This window comes from Lepus europaeus, chromosome 7, assembly GCF_033115175.1.
Source record: "Lepus europaeus isolate LE1 chromosome 7, mLepTim1.pri, whole genome shotgun sequence".
NCBI classification, from domain to species: domain Eukaryota; kingdom Metazoa; phylum Chordata; class Mammalia; order Lagomorpha; family Leporidae; genus Lepus; species Lepus europaeus.
Genome location: NC_084833.1, coordinates 46,173,734 through 46,195,235, shown reverse-complemented (window position 1 = coordinate 46,195,235; position 21,502 = coordinate 46,173,734). Strand labels below are relative to the sequence as shown.

The 21,502-nt window shown below is 49.4% G+C and overlaps 1 protein-coding gene across 1 annotated transcript; it reads right to left on the bottom strand.

Annotated features, from left to right (window-relative positions):
• Positions 1 to 19,942: 19,942 nt before the first annotated feature.
• Positions 19,943 to 20,778, bottom strand: LOC133764401 (large ribosomal subunit protein eL29-like). Its single transcript, XM_062198076.1, has one exon. It carries the CDS (start codon positions 20,746 to 20,748, stop codon positions 20,137 to 20,139), a length of 612 nt encoding a protein of 203 aa, XP_062054060.1. The 5' UTR covers positions 20,749 to 20,778; the 3' UTR covers positions 19,943 to 20,136.
• Positions 20,779 to 21,502: the final 724 nt, after the last annotated feature.

Here is a 21,502-nt window from a genome sequence, read left to right as displayed (position 1 = left end):
GGAGCTGTCGGGGTTCTGAACAAACAGCCCCTCTCTGGGGAGAGAGGGAAGGGCTTCGTGGTGCCTGCCCAGAGACAAGCTCCATGTGCAGTGAAGTGATGCGTGCTGCAACACATCTCTCTCCTGCACTTCGGCTGTCACAGCCCCGCCCCCCTGCACATGTCATTTATCTTTGGCTTCCAAGTTGTAATGCACTCTTTGAGGCCAGCAGAAAACCCAGGGCAGGACTCTCGGAGGGTGCCTGCCTCCTTCTTGTGTCCAATCGTCCGCGCCTCGCGGGTATTGTTTTGGTCTTCTTTGTCCCCTTAGCCCGAGCCTATTTCTTGGCAGTGTGCCCTTGGATCGGTGGGGCCTCTGCTGCATCCTCCCACGCTGCTGCTTGTCAGGCACCTTATCAGCTGCCTGGCAGGTGCAGGGCGGTGGCGGCAGCGGTGTGCACCGAATCGCTGATAGCAGCCACATACGGAACCGGCATGCGCCGTTCACGAAGAGCTGTGCTGTGTTCTTTGCAACCATAGGTCTGGTCGTGATAAAAGTGTCCTGCACCGGCGCGGCTTTGGCAGTGCAGATGGAGGGCTGGGTGGGGGTGGGGTGGAGAGGCTCTCATTTGTAAACGGGCTGCTGCGAGAGAACAGGAGATCCGCACGCAGGTCTGGGGCGCCACTAGGGCGCTCTGGCGTCTGAGATGGCACATCCACAAGGCAGGTCGCTGGCCAGGACTGGATCTGAGCTTCTGCAGGGCGTGGGCTTCGGTGCATCCTCCCAGTCATCTTCCCAGCCTGTGGGGAAACTCAGTGTGTCCACTTTCTCCCTGGGCCTGGGTGTAAGCCCTGGCTTCCCTCCCCCCTCGCCGAGTGGCCTTCAGTGAATCACTCAAGCTCGCTTGGATCACTTCCCCAGGTGTTTCCTGGTTGTGCTGCTACCCACGCTGAGCATTGGTGGAGGAGGAAGGACTGTGGGGGCCAGTGAGGTCAGCTCCATAGACCCAGTAGCTGCGGGTGAGAGCATCCTGCAGCGTGGCTGGCTCAGGAGCAGACAGGCTCTGTGGATCGGGGTAGGGGGTGGGACACGGGCTCCTGGTGACTGGGTGAGGAGCCACTGAGGGAGTCAATAAGGCAGGGGTCTGGAGTTTGGAATTTGCAGTGGGAACATGGTCTGTTAACTGAAGGGCAGCCGGAAGTTGGAAGGGAGGTGCTGAGGCAAGGACAGTGAAGGGGAGGGATTGCAAGTGATGGTTAGAGGAGGTGCACACCCCTTCCTCATTCTCCATGCACTGGCAAATGTGTCTTCTCCCCTCTGCCGAGTCATGTTCGGAAGCAGAGTCCCCAGGGGCTGCGGTGGGGGAAGGGGCAGAGACAGGACGACAAGAGAGGGTGGTGACCTCCTTCGCTCCCTGACACCTGCTAAGGTTAGCTGCCTCCGCCTCTGCTGGACTGACTCTTCATCCTCCAGCATCTTTCTGAGCCTGCCATGCCCCCAGGGAGCTGACAGAGCCCCGGGCTTGCTTCTGGGACCTTTTTCCTCCAACTCACTGCAGTCCACCTGCTTTGCCTGGCATTCCTTCGAGATCCACCCTCATCTTCCCTCTTTTTGTTTTGCAATCTGCACACGGTGTCCAGCCACGTGGTGATCTTCACAGCTGCCCACAAAGCCTTCCCGGGAAGCCTCTCCACCCCCAGCAGCCCCAAGAACTCAGTGAGCTCCAACCAATTTTGTGGCAAGCCAGCTTCCATGAATATCTGGGACAGCTCTAAGCGCTTGCCATTGTGGACATAGGAGAAAGTTAGATCATTACTGTCACTACAGTTGTAGATGTGTAGATGCCTTTTACCTCCCAGGCTCCTGCACCACTATTTTTTAAATAGATTTATTCATTTATTTGAAAGGCAGAGTTACAGAGAGAGGTAGAGAGAGAGAGTTTGGTCTTCCATCCATTGGTTAACTCCCCAGATGGTCGCAATGGCCGGAGCTGCACTGATCTGATGGCAGGAGCCAGGAGCCTCCTCCAGGTCTCCCATGCAGGCTGCACCACTCTTTTTGTCTAATTCCCCTGACCCCTCTGTTGTTGTGCGTTCCTTGCAGTTCACCGTGCAAGGAGCATCTTTCCCTGCAAACAAATAAGATGAATAAATAATGGAATATGTCTGCTTTGTACTCTGGCAGAGTTTAGTTGGCCTTAATGAGATGTGAACACAACACAGGGTGCTGACATCCGTCAGGTTCCTTGCTGTGGGATCCTTTCCATATTGGATTTCCCAAGGCTCCTGCTGTCTCCTTGCGTGAGATTGCTCATCCCCGTGACTCTCAAAGTCTTGAAGGCACTAACTGGCAATTGTGCCACTTTGGATCACCTCTGGAATCTCCACGTTCTGTTATCTAATGAGCTGCTCAGAAAGTAGAGTGCCTTCGGAGTAGTGTGTGTGCAGGAGGGAAGAACCCCATCTGCGGTAATTCCCTGTGACATCCTCTGTGACGGCAGGCCAACAGGACATGGCAGGATCTTCAAGTTCATGGCAAAGCACTAGTGGCCAGTGCACTCTGAAGTGTAATCTATCTCATGATGTAATGCCAGAGGCTGCTCATAGAGGAAGGTGAACCCACTGTCCTGATGGCAAAGGCAGAGGGTGAGCTAGTCTGCATAGATTACAGATGCAAATCTCATCACATCATTTGTGAGCTGATGGTCTTCCACAGGTTCCTTGTCAGGTTTTCAAAATATCCAAGTTCCTTGCTAAGTTCCTTGTCCAAGTTCGTGCTAAGGAATGACCAAGAGTAACTCAGATAGGGTGTCCAACCTCCTACTTTGGGCAGGTTTTGGGGGTTGGTTCCTGGGGTGTGGGACTCTTAGTGTTGAAATTGGGGAAACAAAGCAGGCTGAGTTGGGTACCTTGTAGCTACAACCTACACCCCTGTAACTCTAGGCAGCCCCACCTTTGCTCCCTCTCCACTGAGTCGTTCGGAGCAGGTTGCCATGGTGCCCTGTTGCTGCCCGTGCCTGTACTCCGTCCGCTGCCTAGAAGCCCGCCCTGGCCTCCCTACCTTTGCCTGTCTGATTCTGCTCGTACCTTAAGTTTAGGGGAGGCATCACCTCATCTGGGAAACCTGTGCTGACTCCCCTCCCTCTGCTGACTGCCCCTCCTGCAAATGAGGGGATCTTCTCTCCTTGGGGCTTACCCCTGCTGTCACTGTCATCACTCAGTCCCTTCATCACCTACCTCCTTGTCTCTCTCCTCCTCTCCCCCACTGGACTGGAAGCTTGATGAAAGCAGGAACATGATTTACTGGACTGATCCTGGCACCTAGCATGGTGACAGCACATTGACATTCTGTACACGTTTACTTGAAAGATTTATTTATGTCAATATTTAAGTGAATGGATGAATGAATGTGTAGCTGGTAAAGTACAGGTGTTGGTGAACTTTCCATACTCCAGGGCCTGTGTCCTTCCCACTAGCATGGAAAACAGTTTATGTGATGGGGAGACCTGGAAAGTGAGTGGGACATCTCAGTACCCCCTGAGCTCCTGCCCAGGGGAAAGTGGGCTAGAGGTGGCATCTCGGGAGCTGGGATAGGGAGAGGGACAGGAGGACACCAGATACAAGCGAACCAGAGATGCCATCAGGACTGACGAGGCTTGTAGTCCACCTGCCTGGTAGAATCCAGGCAGCCACAGGCGGTGTGCCCTATGCCAGCCTGCTGGGACTGGTCCCAGGCTGCTCGCTGGGGCCATTGCTGCCTGACTGCCAGGTGGGCATGCTGCTGGAAAGAGAAGTGCCCTGGGCTTGCAGAGGCTGCGTCGTGCACTGGAATCCATCTGCGGCTTGAATATTTTAGAGAGGCAGCTGGGAAAGGCAGTTCCTTTTCAGTCTGCACTGAATGGAGCCTGAGGGGGGAAGGGCACAGTGTCCTCCGAGCAGGCTCGTGTGTTCCCTGTGCACAAAGGGACAGGAGGTGAGCGTAGAAGTCGGCCTTTTCCCGCAGCCCATGCTGAATGAGAGCACGGAATTGTTGCCAGTGACCTTCGACAGCAGCACAGGGTGAGGCAATTACGCCGTCCGGCAAACCTTGATGAATTGGACACGTGGTGGAGCCCAGCATTCTCTGCCATTCGCGGAGCAGCTCACCCCAGCAGGGCGCCGGGCTGTGCTGTCCATAGGTGACTTGGTATCATTGCATCGCCAGCCTTGTGGGAAGTCAGCCTCCCTCCCACTTTGCAGAGGAGGACACTGTGGGCTGAAGCAGCCTAACAGCTTCCAGGCACTTGGCCCGCTGTGTGGCATACCATCCCTCGGAGAAGCTGTGCTCTGTGCCAGCCGTTGTTCTGAGTGCTTTCACAGCTACAACCCATTCAGTCCTCACAACCACTGAAGGCAGAGGGTCGCATACTAGCCCCATTTTACAGATGAGGACATTGAGGCACACCGCTCATAAGCAACAGAGCCAGAATTTGAACCCAGGCAGTCTGGCTCCAAAGTTTGGGTGCTCAGCCTTTGACTGTTCCACTGCATGTGCGGAGAGCGCCCACTGTTAGCTACAGTCACTGCTGTGACACCCATAGGCACACAATTGGGAGGCTGGGGCTGGGACTGAGCACAGGATGGGTGACTGCAAGCAGTCTGCTCAGGATAAAGGACTCATGGATTGTTCCAGTTAACTGAAGGTTAGGAAGAAGACCTATGTGTCCCCACCCTGTGACGGACACTGCTACAATACGCTAATGTCTGTGTTCTCCCCTTTCTGGGCTCACAGCCCCACTGCCTGCGCTACTTCTGGTGCAGCCAGGAGTGGCTGTGTCAATGACTACTAGCTAATAGGAAATGAGCAGAAGAGATGTGCGCCACTTCCAGGCCCATCTCCACCCTTCCACCATCCAAAACCCTACTGGTGATCCTCGAGGACTCAGAGGAGGCTCACAGGGTGAAAGGAACCTGAGTACCTGGATGACTACCTAGAGCAAAGCTGCCACCCGACCACAGCCCTGGACTATGGTATAAGCAAGACATCATTTCTTGTGTGGCTATTGAGGCATTGAGGTAGTGTAGCAGTCTGCTGCCTCCCACCCCTGGTCCCGATAGTTTAGCCCCTTTTAGAACAGCACGACTGGGTTCTGCTCCCAGGTTACCACTTAGTAATCATGCACCTCAACTCCAGAGGCCTCCTCTGTGAAGCCGTGGTAATACCATCCGCGCCGGGTCACTGCAAGGAGTGAGGGGAGGCAGTTAAAGGTCCCGGCGCAGCGCCAGCTGCATTCTGACCCAATGAATGCTAAAGGTTTTTCCTTTCAGTGAGACAGCAGTTGTGCAAGACGTGTCAAAGCCCCAAACGCTCACATTCCTGTTAAGCCAGCAGTTCCACTTCCAGAAATTTATTCGAAGCAAATCATCTTGGGTGCTGAAAGATTTAGCTATTAAAAATGTGTCTCCTAGTGTTGCATGTAAGGGAAAAATTGGAAACAACCTAAATTTTCAGCAATCAGAAATTGGCTAAATAAACCCTAGTGTGTCTATTCAATTGAGAGCCATCCAGCCATTTAGCATTATGTAATAGAAGACCTGCACTGCCATGACAAATATTCATAGCACAGACATAGAGAAGATTGCAAAAACAGTATTATCCCAAGAGCCCATTTTATGAATTAAATATAAACATTATGTACATATGTAGATATAGCTTTATATGCAGAACAAAAAGACTAAAAGGGTATACCTTAAAATGTTAAAATATTACTAAGGTATAGAGTTTATGAGATTTCTCCCCTCTTCTCTGCTGATCTGTATTACTAAATTTTCTATGAAACATGCGCATTTACATTAGTAAACAGAATGAGTTAAAGTTACAAAGACTCATATTTTCCCCTTGCTCACTTTAATTATGACATTGAACATTCTTTACTACATTTATCATTGTGCGAATGTTGACTTGGACAGTGTGAGGGACAGAGACAAATGTGAATTGACACAAGTATCTGTGGAATTATCTAGCATAGGGCTGCATATGGTCATTGGCAGTTTCATTGCCGGACATTTGCGGTCATGGATATCTCTTCACATGGACTCTGCACATGTGTCACTCACCTCCTTGGCTCCCCCACAGAAGTTCTGCTCTTAGTGTGAATCCTGCTCTTAATGGGATCATGAGTCCCATGATATCCTCCATGTACCCAGGGTATAACAGACCCTCTGGACAGATTGAAGACCACAAAATGGAGCCTTTACTCTCAGCCTTAATCTACCAAAGCATCTGGTATGGAATGTTTGATGGAGCTGCCTTCTCTGGATTGATACTCTTTTTTTTAAAGATGTATTTATTTGAAAGAGTTGCACAGAAGGAGGAGAGGCAGAGAGAGAGAGAGAGAGAGAGAGAGAGAGAGAGAGAGAGGTCTTCCATCCGCTGGTTCACTCCCCAATTGGCTGCAATGGCTGGAGCTGCACCAATCCGAAGCCAGGAGCCAGGAGCTTCTTCCAGGTCTCCTACACAGGTGCAGGGACCCAAGGACTTGGGCCATTTTCCACTGCTTTCCCAGGCCATAGCAGAGAGCTGGATCAGAAGTGGAGCAGCCAGGACTCGAACCGGCGCCCATATGGGATGCCGGCACTGCAGGTGGCAGCTTTACCTGCTATGCCACAGTGCTGGCCCCTGGATTGATACTCTCACCATGGGCTTTGTTATCCCCAAGTTGGGACTCTAATAGTATGTGTGAATCTGTCTGCAGTCTTGTCAAAAATATACTTCTACAAGAGTGAGTTGAAACAGCAACTGGAAGAAAAATACTCAAAATAGATACATCTGACAAAATATTCGCATCCAGAATATATAAACATTTCCTGCAAATTCTCAATAAATAACTGACTCAATTAAAAATGGGCAAAAGGCTTGAATAGGCACTTCACAAAAGAAGATGTAAGAATGGCCAATAAATACACAGAGGGGAATTCCACATTTCTAGTAACCAGGGAAAATGCAATTTAAAACCAAAATGTAATAACATTTCCCACTCCTTAGAATTTTTTCATAAAAATTCTGACAATTCCTGAAGTTGGTCAGGATGTGGAAGGAACCAGGTTCTTGGTGCAGTGCAATTGTGAAATCAAATTCCTGTTCATGTAAAATTTTGTTCAAAAATACTTAGCCAATAAAATAGTTTATAGAATCAAAAAAAATTACTCGGGGCAGGTGATTGGCCTAGTAGTTAGGCCACTGCTTGCAATGCCCATGTCCCATTTTGGGGTGCATGGGTTCATGTCCCATCTCCACTCTCTATTCTAGCTTCCTGTTAATGCATACCTTGGGAAGCAGCAGTTGATAGCTTACGTGGCTGTGCCTCTGCCATCCACACGAGAGACCTGAATTTAGTTCCTTGCTTCTGGCTCCAGCCGGGATTCAGGATGGGTAAAATCAAGTTAATGCTTTCCAGGAACATATAGAAAGCTTGCAAAATAAAGCCTGGTTAAGTCAGCCATCACATACCTGGTGTTATTTCCTATATTTTTTCATTTATCAGACATATCTATTATCTCATAACCAATTTCAAACTTAATCCGTCAATTGAAAATATGAGTTTTGAGGCACCTGTGTTTGCTTGTCCTTTTTGTCTCCCTTAGCCTTGACTTCATGAGGAACAATAAAAATATTATTTTTAACCTCTTGCCTTTACTTCCATATTTAAGTTCTTTGAAAATAAGTGGATAAGTGAATGCGCATGGTGTTAATAATGACCTTGTTCTGTCTACCCAAACTTTTTTTTCTCAATCTCTTTTTAAATATAGTTGTATTTTGACCCCTTGGTATTAAAAAAACAATTATCTTAAATTAATGCAATAAATTGTAGTGAGCAAGGCTTTGTTCAGTTGCCTAAAAGCATGAATACAAGGCAAAGCAAATCCAATTAACAGACGTGCTTTGTGTCTTCATTGAATCAGGCACTGTGGGGTACACAGAAGCTGCAGCTCTGATGGGGGAAGCTGATGCCATCTTATAATGAGGAGAGTCTGGTTTGAAATCAGGGGCCGCTGGAATGTCTTAACTATGTGGTTTTGGCCAAGCGGTCATCTTCTGAGCCTGTTTTCTCCTGGGTGGAAAGAATGGAATTATCTCATACAGTTGATTTCAATGGATCATGTACAAAAAAGAAGTCCTGGCATATGATAGGTGCTCCCCGAGTGCCTGTTGAATCTGAATGTCAGTGGAAATGCAGGATGTGCTTTCACAAATTCTCAGACACAACATGTGACAGTGGGGAGCCCATTTTATCAAGTTCAAGTTGGGAACGGCACAGCTTTAAGACTAACTTCCACCCGAGGCTTCTTCAGCAGTTTTCATTAAGCCATTGTGTAACATCTGGAAATTCATCAACAACGTTGACCTTGGTTTGATGGGGAGAAAATGCGAGTTGGCAAAACTAAAGTGAGGTTTTGAAATAAGTTGCAAACTCTTATCTCCATGACTTGAAAAGGCAGTGGGTGAAGGGCAAAAGACAGAGAGAGACAGAGAGACAGAGAGAGGGAGAGAAGGAGAGAGGGAGAGAGAGATCTATCTGCTGGTTCATCCTCTAAATGGTCACAGCAGCCGGGGTTTCACCAGGCCAAAGCCAGGAGCCAAGAACTCCATCTGGGAGTTCAGGGGCTGAAGTACTGGGGTTTTGTGCTGCTGCTCTCCAAGGTGCATTGTTCACAGGGAGCTGGATCATAAGCAGAGCAGCTGGGACTCAACCCAGTGCTCTGACTTGGGGTACCGGCAATGCAGGCAGTGGCTTCCCCTGCTGTGCCCTGCACCGGCTCCTCAGTTCACATTTCTGATGTCAGCTCGTCTTCATCCTGTTTGGTGGTCTTAAGCATTTGTGAACCAAGTCAGCCAGATGCGGTGGGCCTTAATGGCTGCAGGGAAGCCTCTGGCTGGGACAGAGGGAATCCATGGACTTCCCGGGCTGAGAGTCTGGGCTAGGTAAGGAGCACCACGCTGTGTGGAGCCAGGGAGGTGGTGAGGATAGAGATGCATTTCAAGGAGAAGGGCATGCGTGGGGGCAACGCTTGGGTAGTTAGGAAGTGGCCGGGAAGCTCAGACTGCTGGAGCCCGGCCTGGGAGGAAGTTCATGGAAGAGAAGTTGCTGCGCTGCGAACATCTTTCCCTCCTGGGGACATTTTCCTTCCCTTCCCTGTTTGGCCAACCAAGTGGAACAGAAAAACATTTTCTTTCAAAAGCAAAAAGACAGAAGGACTGGCAAGTTGGCTGGTGCTGAGTGAGGCTGCCAGGCTGAAGGGGGCTCTGGAGCCCAGGAAGCCGGGACAGGGTCAGTTGGGTAAAGCTTCGGGGGGCTTGATGCCGAGTGCCTGTGACGTAAGCAGAGGGCAGGGGCCCTCCCAGTGCCCGTGAAGATGTCTCACTCTGGCTCAGGTGACAGTTACAAAGTTCTTTATTCTCTACAAGTCTTCATTTTTGCCACAGTTTGAAATAGAGTTCTTTAATTTTCAAGTCTAATTTAAGAGTTCCATTTATAGTAAAAATCTCATTGCAGGGGAAAAAACCTACAAGCATTTGGTTCCCTGCAGTGAACCTTAGGCGTTAGGCACCGACTTGTTTCCCTTGTGCCTTTCCACTCTAAGTGTGCAGGCCACATGGCATCTCCTGGGAGCATGTGGAAAATGCAGAATTCTAGGCCCCTGCCCAGTCTTTCAGAACCAGAAATTGCTCATTAACAAGTCCCTCCAGGGTGTGTAGGAGTTAGGATGCTATTTGGGATACCTGCATCCCACACTGGAGTGCCCAGGTTCAATTCCTGGCTCCACTCCCAATTCCAGCTTTCTGCTGAAGCATACCCTGGGAAGCGAATGATGGCTCAAGTGGTGGAGTCCCTGCCACCCATGTGGGAGACCTGGAATTCTGGGCTGCTGGCTTCAGCCAGGCCCAGCACTGGCTATTGTGAGTATCTGGGGAATGGGCCAGTGGATGGAAAAGCTCTGTCTGTCTGCCTTTGAAATAAAAGTAAAAATAATTAATTGAACAAGTTCTTCAGGCGATTTGACTGCACCTACAATGACAATCATAGAAGACAGATCCACTTACTAGAAGATGCTACCTTGAAAACTTCAAGTCGGAAATGTTGGACTTGGGGATGGAAGGCCAGGGAGATGAGGTGTGTCAGACACAGTGTCACACTATTAAGTCTTTGTTTGAGAATGCTTTGTAAGACTTCCTAGTGTCTCAAGAGAATGACCATCTGTGACTCTCCTTCCAAGCCTATGGCTCATCTGAGAATCCTTCCAAGAGGCTGACTTTCCCCAGCTCCCAGCAGAAGTAGTTTTAACGTTGGATGTGTTGAGTTTGGCTTCTTTGCAGCTGGGTTCTGCCTGCTGATTCTGTCATTCCGAAGATTTTAATTGTTGGGTATTAAAAACACCCATGTAACACATTTTGCATCTGAGAATCTGTTTTTCTAAACTTCCTGTGATGCAATTGTCACAGAAAGACCGACTTGCAGATAGGTGGGGTTTTGTGTCTGAGAAGGTCGTTGAGGGGAAGTGGGTGGCAGTGGTAGATTTGGAGAATTGCTGTTCGACCATTGAACACTGCTTTCCTAGTAACCTGCTATGAAATCAACATCAGATGTCTGAATGGGTTGGGCAAAATAACATCTGAAACTCTTAGTGTTCTGGAGTAGGGATCACCTCTGAAATTAACAAGAGCCATAGTTTATTGAACACGTGCCATGTACCATAGACTTTACGTACATGATCTGCAATCCTTACAGCAAGCCCATAAGGCAGGCGAGGATATTGCCGTTCAGGAAGTTGAGTGTCTAGCCAAGGTCATGGAACTTGCTGAGAAGCTGGGATTTGAAGCCAGGTTCTTTCTACTCTAGACTTTACGCTCTCCTACTCTGTCCCCGACAGTTTGCTATGAGCCAGGCTCATTTTTGACATGACATTTGGGTCTGTTGCCTACTTTCTCAGGCTATGCCTTTTGATCCAGGCTGCCATTCTTCCCGTAGTCACATTAATTTCCCTGAAGTCTCCACAGATGAAAGCGAGTCTCATAAACTTGCTCATCTGTGAGCAAGTAGGGGGTGAGCAGTGGCTGGCCAGCTGCTCTTCCTGTCTGGTAGCAGTCAATCCACCATCAGTCAATTCAGCCAACATCTGATAAATGGCTGCAGTGCACCAGGCAAGACCCTGGGCCCCTGGGAGGTAGAAGTTGTTAAGACAGGGCCTTTCGTCTGGCGGAGCTGGGTAAATGAAGACATTCGCCACTCACCTGCATGAGCTAAGTTGCAGCTCATTGTGATGTGCCAGTGCATCTTGTGTCTCGCAGGCTGTGTAACATATCATAAAGGGCACAGAATTTGGACTCAGCGTGCCTGGATTTGAATCTGACTGTCCTACCCATCAGACTAGTGATGCTAGTGAGATCCTTTTCCCTCTGGGACCCTCCTCTGAGCCATGAAGATCAACAACAGCCATCTCACAGGGCTGTTACAAGGGTTAAATGGCATGCTCTACATAAGCAGGCCAATGCAATGCATGGCACACAGTAGGTGCTTCCACAGTGTTTGTGGTACTGTGAATCTTGAATACATTACTCTTTTCAGAGCTTGCTACTCCCAGACGTCTCATCTGTGCCCTTGTGGCGTGGACAGATTGGCCCAGACCTCTTGAACTTCCCCAGGATCCTCCTGCCCTGCACAAAGGGCTAAGCTCTCAGCAGTGAGGAACTGGCTGGGTTCCTATATCGTCTCTCAACTGTGAGCTGGTCACATCAGGCAAACTGCAGCTTGGGGTCAGAGGCAGAATCTTTCTGCTCCTATTCCATGGCCTGGGTTGCTCTGTGACCCTGGCCATGTGATAGCTTTGTCCTTTGGCCAGAATTTCATAATCAGCAGCATTTGTGCAAACATTCCAGGAAGTGATTGTTTGTACAGGATCATAAATTTGTGGGACAGTTTATATATGGAGCCTGATTAAATGATAACCCTCTGGGACACCTCGTGGATATCGCTTTATTTGGAGATGAGCTGTGTGGGTGCCAGTAGCCTGAGGCTTGATTCTGCTCTGGCCTCCTTGACTGCTGCCCCTGCTGCTTCTCTGTGACTTTTCATGGTGGACAGTCCTGGGCCCCCAATTTCTATCTCTTGAGTCTCCCTCGGCAAGAACTCATCATGCCTTGCTTCCATTTTTCATCCTCCGTGCATAGCTCTGAGATCTGTCACAGATTCCTCAACCTGCTTCCCTGCCTGCAGAAGAATAATCAATATGAATTCCATCCTTCTGTAAATATTCATCGAGCTCCTACCATGTGTTAGTCCTGGGGACTCAGAGAAGTTCAGGGTGAACAAGATAGTCTCAGCCTCTGGACAGAAGCAGTAAGCTAGAAAAAAAGAAATCATTAAATTTCAGCTGGGGTTGGGAAGGGAAGAATGAACCAAGTGGTCAGGGAGTGGCGAGATTGGGTTGATGGGTTGCATCGTAATCAAGGACTAATGAGTAAGTCATATGGCTTGCCTGTGGTGAGGAAAGTGAGGTAGTGCAAGGGGTGTTGGGGGTGGCTGGGAAATGATCAGAGAAAGCTTCTCTAAGGGCGTGGAGTGGAGGCAGATTCTGCCTGCTGAGAAGGAGCTGGAAGGCCTGGGGAGGCAAGCACAATGTTGAGGAGGCTCTGAGATAGGACAGGCTTGGTGAGTGTGAGGAACAGTCACTGTTTACTATGAAATGACCCCATGCCAGACATGATACAAAGTTCTTAAATGCACTGTCTTAACTGATCCTGGGCAGTGAGTGACAACATTGTCCCTAGGGATCCCTGTTACTGAGGTATAGTGGCTGCTGCAGTATCACCCCCGACTTAAGACTGGAGAAGCTGAAGGGTAGCTTGGCTAATTGGTCCATAGACATCCCAGACCAAGTCAGCAGGGGTCCAGCATCTCACGGGAGTCACTGGGTCCCAGGGCCTCCATTCTCTAGTGCTCATTCACCATGCCACCTCCTCTCAGCTCCATTCTTCTGCTTGAACCTCAATGCCTTGCCACATCCTTAGCACCTGGTCAGATCTTTCCTAGGATTTCAGCTCTGGCCAATCCCAGCTACCATTTTACCTGTTCCCCATGCCCTCCACTTGCTTTCTACCTGTGCTGTCCATGTACCTTTGCCGGAAAAATCAGTCTTGTATATCACTTCATCACCACTCAATGAGTTTTGATGACCAGAATGGCAAAAGAGACAGACAAGGTATTTTCAACCTTCTTAGTAATTAAGAGCAAACTTGCATTTGAGGAGACTACCACAGTGAGCAAGACATTCACTGTTAATGTCTGCCTATGACAAGTAGGAAGAGTGAGACATGATCTTGAATTTGGGTATCGCTAATGGCATTGCGGTACAAAAGTAATAGGTATTTGAATGCCTAGCGGTAAAGTGTAGGGTAGTGGGGGGAGGAGCAGGAGCTGGTAGAGAAGGAGGTTTTCTATGATGCCTTGTAACAAAGCCTGATGTTAAATCTCAGCGAATTGTGACTTTTCTCTCTCAGTTTATTCTCCAGTGCATCTAGAATGAATAATAAACACATAGAGTATGCTAACATCAATCCTGTCCCTGCGTCTCCATCCCTACCTCCCAGCAACTCAAACCTTAGGAGATTAACCAGATATGTGTTCATTTTATAGTTACTCTTCCTGAAAGAAAAGATACTGAAATGGAGTTAAACAATAAATACCAAGTGCAAACTAAGTGGAGCTGTGCTTAAGACCATGAATACATTAGACTCTTGGCCAGCAAGTCCAGAATGAAGAGTTTGGGCTGGAGATGACTCGATCTTTGTAAACCTTTGCTCTGGTGTTGGAGAATCCACTTGGGGAAGCAGTGTGGAATAGTGGTTCAGGGCAGAAGCTTCGCCAGCTGGGTTCAAATCCCGACTATGCCACTTGCAAGCTGTGTGAGGCAGTTGGCCTCATCTCTCCATGCCTCAATTTTCTCTCCTGTAAAGTAGATGCAGTAGCAGTTTCTTCCAGACATCTAATGCTATATGACAAACCACTCCAACACAATGACCTAAAGCAAGGGCAACGTTTCTCATGCTCACAAATCTTTGACTTGGGCAGGGCTCAGCACGGATGGTTTTCTTTGCTCCATTCAGCACCATCTTGGGCAACTTGAAGCTGGGCTCAGCTGTGGGTTCACTCACCCACTCCTGTCTCTGTCATTGGTAGTGGTCATTAGCTACCAGCAGTGGTCAGCTAGGGATCTAGCTGGGCTACCCGTGGCCTCTCCCCATGGCCTAGGCTGCCTTACAACATGATGGCTGAACGCAAGTGGGCACATCTTGTTGGGGAGGGCAGAGGCTCACAGACAGACCTTGTATTGCGTTTGGTGAGCCACCTTTTATTAGAAGCTAGCCTTGGGGCAGGCTGGTGCTGTGGCATAGTGGGTAAAGCCACCGCCTATGATGCCGGCAGCCCATATGGGCGCTGGTTCAAGTCTCAGCTGCTCCACTTCCAATCCGGTTCCCTGCTTATGTCCTGGGCAAAACAGCAGAAGGTGGCCATGTATTTGGACCCCTGTTACCCACATGGGAGACCCAGATGGAACAACTGGCTCCTGTCTTCAGCCCAGCCCAGTGCTAGCTATTGCAGCTATCTAGAGAGTGAATCAGCCAATGAAGAATCAATCAATCAATCAATCTCTCTCTCAACTCTGACTTTTAAAATAAATAAATCTTTAAAAAATTAGCCTAGAAGGCTGTCTCATACAAAGAGTAGTGGAGGGGGTGGGGATTAGGCCCCACCTTTTGATTGGAGGACTGGTAAATGCTTTGGAGCTGTGCTTAAGACCATGACCCAGTCCCTACCTCATCAGGCTTGTTGCAGGGGTCAAATGTGATCTGGCAGCCACCATACCTGACCCAGTGCATAGAAGGACAGCCTTCTGAAACCGATTCTGTTTCTAGCTTGCAGTGGGAGGGACCAGTGCTCCCTGGGCTGACATGATTTGCTGGAGTCCCTGTGAGTTCCAGGGCAAGGATTGGAACTCCTGCTTGTGTTCTCTCCAGTGGCCCCCTTGGAGGCCTGCAAGGTGCACTGCCTCCCTCAGGTTGATGGCTTGTTGTTCCGGAGAGAAACATGCAAAGCCATTAGTCACACACAGAGGGAGGACCAGTGAAGGAGATGAGTTACCCTCTGCAGCTGAGTGGCATCCCCCCTCCCGCACGTCCATCCCTCTTTTCTCTCTGAAAAAGGACATGGGGACTGTTGCTCCTTGTCCTGCACACACTGCGCTGGGAACGATGTCCTCAGACAGTCCGCTTCACTCTCCTTAGCCGTTGTCTGGAAGGCCTTGGGTCAAGCTGCTGGTCAGGCCTGTGTGTGTCACCCTCCCCTGCTGTGCTCAGGAACCACTGTTGGGAGGCCCCTAAGACCCACTGGCCTTTGCTGGCAGCTTCTGCCCCTACTTGGGCTGTTAACTAAATTGGGCTGGTCCATGGTTTTAAAATGCTTCCATCCCATTCCACGTGCTATGCTCCATTGATTTAGAGGGGAAGGTGTGGATTCCTTTGTCTGTTTACAGGCTTATAAAATATGAGCTATATCTGTAGCATGAAATTATATGTGTCAATAAAATACAATGAAAAATCCAAACAACCCCGGTAAAATGGGTTTTAATTTTGCAAGGGGAATCATGTTAGCTGTCAAGTGAAAATTTATTCTTCTTCCTTGAAATGAAAAGTACCTTCTGTAGACAAAAACCTGAGGAGACGATACTGTAGCTGAGTTACACCTCAAGGCTTTTTAATTTGGACTGTTTGCCTTTTTCTGTCCTCTGAGCCTGTTTTTTTTTTTTTCTTTCTCAGTAGTCATTTGCTCACTTTCAATTTGAAATGTACTGAATTCAGAGCTTTTTTGATCCAGATTATTACTTTTATTTAAAGATTTATTTATTTATTTGAAAGGCTGAGTGAGAGAGAGAGAGAAAGAGAGAGAGAGAGAGATCTTTCATGTGCTGGTTCACTCCCCAAATGGCCACAGTGGCAGCAGCTGGGCCAGTGTGAAGCCAGGAGTTTCTTCTGAGTCTCCCACATGGGTGCAGGGGCCCAAGGACTTGGGCCATCTTCTACTGCTTTCCCAGGCCATAGCAGAGAGCTGGATTGCTTTCAAAACAGAATTTTCAGCTTAAAGTATTTTTTTTTTCTGAAGAGTCAAATCTCACTTAGAAAGCATGAACTCGGGTAGTCTGTTGTGTCAGGATCTTCTATTGCTCTGAGCTATGAAGCCAGGGTGTCTGGGAGGCAACAGCGTGAAAGACCTGCCTCCTGGAGGAGTGGGGGGGGGGAGCAGGGATAGACACAGGCGGTCCCTGCGCACACCTTGAGGTCCCACTCCTGCTGGTCACCTCACAGACAGCACCCCCGGCATTCTGCCTGCTTTGTGCCGAGGTGCCTGCCCCCTGATTTTGATGTTTGGGGATCACTTTTCATACTGGGAGAGATGATAGTTTCCACTTCCTTTTGGGTTCTCTTTTAGGTATAGATAATACTTGTATAAGGGGGGGAAAACCTTTATTTTAAAAAGATAACCGCACACAATAATCTTACATAGTTGTGATATTCCAATACATGTATACAATGTGTCCAGATCAAATGGAGACAATTGGGGCCCACACTGTGGCTTGTAAGCCAAGCCTCTGCCTGAGGTGCCAGCATCCCATATGGGCGCCGGTTCATATCCCGGCTGCTCTTCTTCTGATCCAGCTCTCTGCTGTGGCCTGGAAAAGCAGTGAGAAATGGTCCACATCCTTGGGCCCCTGCACCCGTGTGAGAGACCTGGAAGAGGTTCCTGGCTCCTGGCTTTAGATCAGCCCAACTCTGGCCATTATAAAAAAAAAAAAAACATTTGGGGACTGAACCAGTGGGTAGAAGACCTTTCTCTCTGTCTCTCCCTCTCTCTGTCTGTATCTTTGCCTCTCAAATAAATGAATAAAAATATTTTTTAAAAATCGAGATAATTAATGTTTCCATCTCCTTATTGTTGCTTTGTGTTTGGAGTCTGAACTCCTCTCCTTTAGTTATTCATAAGCTACATGATAGTTTATTGTTGTTTTGTGTTAATTAAAAATATTTACAAAATGTCTAAGGAGATGCAAATGCTAATTCCCTGGATTTGATCATTGCACATTGTATGGATGAATTAGATTGTCATCCTGTACCCCATAACTGAATACAATTAAAACAATAATAAAAACACAACCTTCAAATGAATGCTGTTTGGAGTGACTGTTTCCAGGACCAGGGGGCATTTGTTCTTTTATTCCTTTAGCAGATATTCTCTGGGCATGCACGGCATTCCAGGCCCTGCACTCAACTCCAGAGATGTAATAGGAAGCTTGAGCAATCACAGCTCTCATTTCTCTGAGAACTTAGAGACTGGTGAGAGTTGTCATAAGGCCTCGCAGACAACGGTGCCGCTGGAGGGGGAAGTGGGAGAATTGGCTGCGGAGGGAAGGTGAAATAAGGCTTCCCTGAGATGCAGTCTCCATCAGCAGTTAGCAGGCGGGGGGAACAGCATGGACAAAAGCCAGGTGTCCGGTGGGGTGGTGGCAGGAGGATCTGGAAGAGGCTCAGGGTGGCCAGTATTGAGTCTTCAAGCAGGAAAGTAGGAGAGAAAGCGGCAACCGCACCAGCCAGGGCTGTAGACCACGTTCAGGAAGGCCATCTTTAGCCAAGGAAGAATCAAGCACGGGCTGGACGCAGCCTGCCGTGTGTGTGGATGGAGCAGCCTGTGACCCTGTAAAGTCCAAACTACAGGGAACCACGGAGCTCCTGGGTCCGCTTGCCCAAGGCAGGCCTTTCTCAGTCTGTGGCGTGGCGAGCAGGCCAGTTTCAATGACTTTCCAGGTGTGGGCAGCTATTGCCTCTGCAGGGTCACACAGTGTCTTGAAAGATTCCCGTGCTGTGCTTCAGGAGCAGAGAGGAAGAGTGGGGCTGTGTTGCTGTGGACAGCTGTGAGTGTGTGTTGTTGTGTGTGGATGCACACCTGCCCATTGGCGTGCAGACGTTCATGGGGAGAGGAAGCCTGTGGACAGGGCTACACATCCGCTACCATGGACAGCACTTCCCCCTGTTTCCCCTTCCGTCCGGTCAGCGTGCGTTTATCGAAGGCTTCCTCTGTGCAGGGCACTTGGCATGCAGAGGTTTCTTGCTTCTGATGAACTCACTCCAGGTGGAGTTGGGTCTATGGAGAAGGGTCAAGGGCACTGTCCTGCAATGCTGCTGTCTCTCCTGACCTTTGATCAAAGCCAGGAGTGTCTGCCAGGTCCTGGCCAATGAGACACCATTGTGTAAGAACGTGAAGGGGAGCCTGTGACTTGCTGAGCGTGTGATTGGCAGGCTTCCCTATCCCTGTGCTCGGGGCAGAGGGAGAGGGGCAGCGTCCCTGAGCCCACTGTAGGTATCCAGATGTCAACCAGAGGCAACCAATCACATGGATGGCTCTGTCGTTTATTTCAGCCTCCATCCTAGCCACTGGCCCTCTGCTGCCCTTAGAGTCCCTGTTCCTCTTTCTGCCCCTCCCTCCCCCCGCCCCCAAGCACTCTTGTTACAGAACGGAGTCTCATTTCCTACCCTGTTCCTGCCTCGCAGTTTGCCACAAGTCATAATCTGGCAGAGTTTTGAGTTAGCCCAAGGCAAGAATTGGAAATTTCTTCATCCATACAATGAGTAATCATGCCAGCCTCCTGGGGTTCTGTGAGTGTAAGCTGGAGTAATGCATTGTCAAGTGACCAAAACCCTACCTGTCATGGCCCTAATAAATGATAATGGTTATCATGATAGCCAATCTTGGCAGCACACAGGGGCCAAGGGGTACAGGATGTCTTCGGATCAGTAGCACCTTCTTATTTGCACCTGCTACTACCACCAGCTACATTCGAGCACTTTTTTGTACACTGGGAAGTAAACAGAGCCACTGTCTATACTGTCATCCAAGATGGCACAGCAAGGACTCCTAGAAGCAGGATTCATACCCAACCAGTGGCCAAGCAGCCAGGATTCAGTCTCGGTGCCATCTCTGTTTTAGATTGGCATGTCATGTGTTATTAACATGTGCACATGTATTATGGTGTGTGCATTTTCTGTGAAAAGACATCATGTTATTTAGCATGTTCTGTCAGTGTCAGTCTGATCTTGCCCACAGCTCAGTTGTGGCCAGGATGTCATTGGCTCTGTTCTTTCCCTAGTACCTCCTCTGATGGGGGCATCAGTTGTCTGACTCTGCTCTTGGCCAGCCTACACCTTAGATGCTCATGGCTGAGGAGAATTTGGCTGGCGCTAGGTTAATGGGTGGCCCTTGTGTGGCAGTGAGTGTTGTGTGAGTTGGTGCTTAGGTAGAAGTCAGTGGCACTCTCTGTTACTGCAGAATCCTACCTTCCAAAAGAACGCAAAAATACACGTTACAAAGCAGATGGTCTCTGCTCGTGAATGGGCTGTTTGGACTTGGAGAAGGTGAATTCTCTCAAAGTGGGGCTCATGTGTATTCACTGAACATCACATCCTCTTTCCATGGGGGAGCTCTGAGGGGTGCGGGGACAATGAATGTATCTCTCTGCCATTGTTCTCTGTGGCTTGGGTCCCCGATGAAGGCACTGAGTGACAGTGAACCCAGTCATGTTCTTGCAAGACTGCGGTAGAGCTGGTGACGGCTGGCTGCAGGTGGCCACATTTCCACCTAGTTAAAGGAGGATCTCCACGACCACTGGAGCTGTCTGAAAGTAGACAGGATGCTTCCAGAGGTAATGATCTCACAGTCTCAGAGGCATGCGAGCCAAGAGCGGGTAGCCCTCGGCAAGGCTGTGTTACAGAAGACTGGAGAATCCTCTTTCTCTTTCCCTCTGTGCGTGCGTGTGTGTGTGTGTGTGTTGGAAGCACTGCCCTCATTCCTATCTTCCTCACATAACAATGTATTATTTTTTTTTCCCTGTCTCAGGTTTATTTGTACAAACAGCACAGGAGGACACTAGCCCCACGCAGATAGCAGCCCAGGGGTCACACCAGTCCTTCTGCCCTTGCATTGGCAGGCATAGGCTGTTACTAGGGAGCCTTTGCGGGGGGCTGGGCACCTTTGGGAGGAGCCTGAGCCGGAACTGGGGCTGCAGGTGTGGCCTGGGCCTAGGGCTTGGTTTGGGCCTGAGCCTTGGGCTTGGCTTGGGCCTGGGCCTTGGATTTGGCTTGGGCCTGAGCCTTGGGCTTGGTTTCACTCTGGGCCTTGGGCTTGGATTCAGCCTGGGCCTTGGGCTTGGTTTCAGCCTGGGCCTTGCCCTTGCCCTTGCTCTTGATTTGAGCTTGAGCTTGGGCCTTGATTTGAGCCTTGACCTTGCCCTTGATTTGGGGCTCAGTCTTGGCCTTTGCCTTGGTCTGTGGCCGGGACAGCCTGAGACCCCTAGCAATGCGGGCACGGGCATGCCTTCCAAGCTTGGGGTGGGCGATGTAGGCAAGTCGATCAAGCTTCCGGCTGACACCCTTCGGGATCGTGGGCTTTACTTCCTTAGGCTTGACCAGGGCCTTGATAGCTTCAGCACGTGCAGCCATAGCCTTGGCGTTGTTGGCCTGCATCTTCTTCAGGCCCTTCTTGTTGTGCTTCTTGGCAAAACGCATGTTCCTCAGGAACTTGGGGCCCACCCCTTTCAGAGACTCGTATCTTTGTGATCGTGGTTTCTTGATGCCATTTCTGTGCCATTTTCGGGACTGGTTGTGCGTGGTGTGGTTCTTGGACTTGGCCATGTCTGCACCGTAACCTGCGGCTGCCGAAGCACCTGGGACCGGAAAGAGAAGAGCACATAACAATGTTTTATAATGCTTATCTCTGGTGTGTGTATGTTTGTGGGTGAGTGGAGGGATGGAGTGTATTTTTTCTGTATTGCATTCTTATTTTTGCATGTATTAAATTTGGATTTGTCACAGCAAGCAAGTACTGATTTTATGATTTAAAAACAGATTACAGTTGCACCTTGAATCAAAATTACCTCTAAATTATGCATCACAGAGGAAAGATCAGTGGACTATAGATCAAGAGACTTGGGTTCTAGCATGAGCCTAGCTGCTCTCTCGCCATATGACTAGGTCTGGTATATTTCTACTCTGGGCGTCAGTTTTCCCACCTGTAAAATGGGAAGTCTGGGCCATACATGGTAAACATGGGCCTCTACTGGAGCTCTGATACTCCAGCTAGGGAGGGGCTGAGGAAGGAAGAAAAGGAGTGCCTCTGTGGGATGGGACAGGGACAGTAACAGCAAAGACCATGTGGCAGTGGACTGTACCCTCTCTGTCAGCACCACGCTGTCCCTGACTCTGGCTGGGGCCCACGGGGTTGCGCACCAGGTGCCCGTGAGCACCTCTGGCACCGTCGAAGCCCCGAGATGCCTACAGGGCTGCCGTTTGGAGAAGCAGCCCTGGGAGATGGCAGTATTGGCTTCCTCTTCTGTCTGGCTCTTTAAATACACCTGGCCTTGCCGCACACCATGCCTGTGCCACCACA

Excerpts from the sequence above, each read along its gene's own strand:
- LOC133764401 (XM_062198076.1), bottom strand. The coding sequence starts at position 20,748 with ATGGCCAAGTCCAAGAACCACACCACGCACAACCAGTCCCGAAAATGG.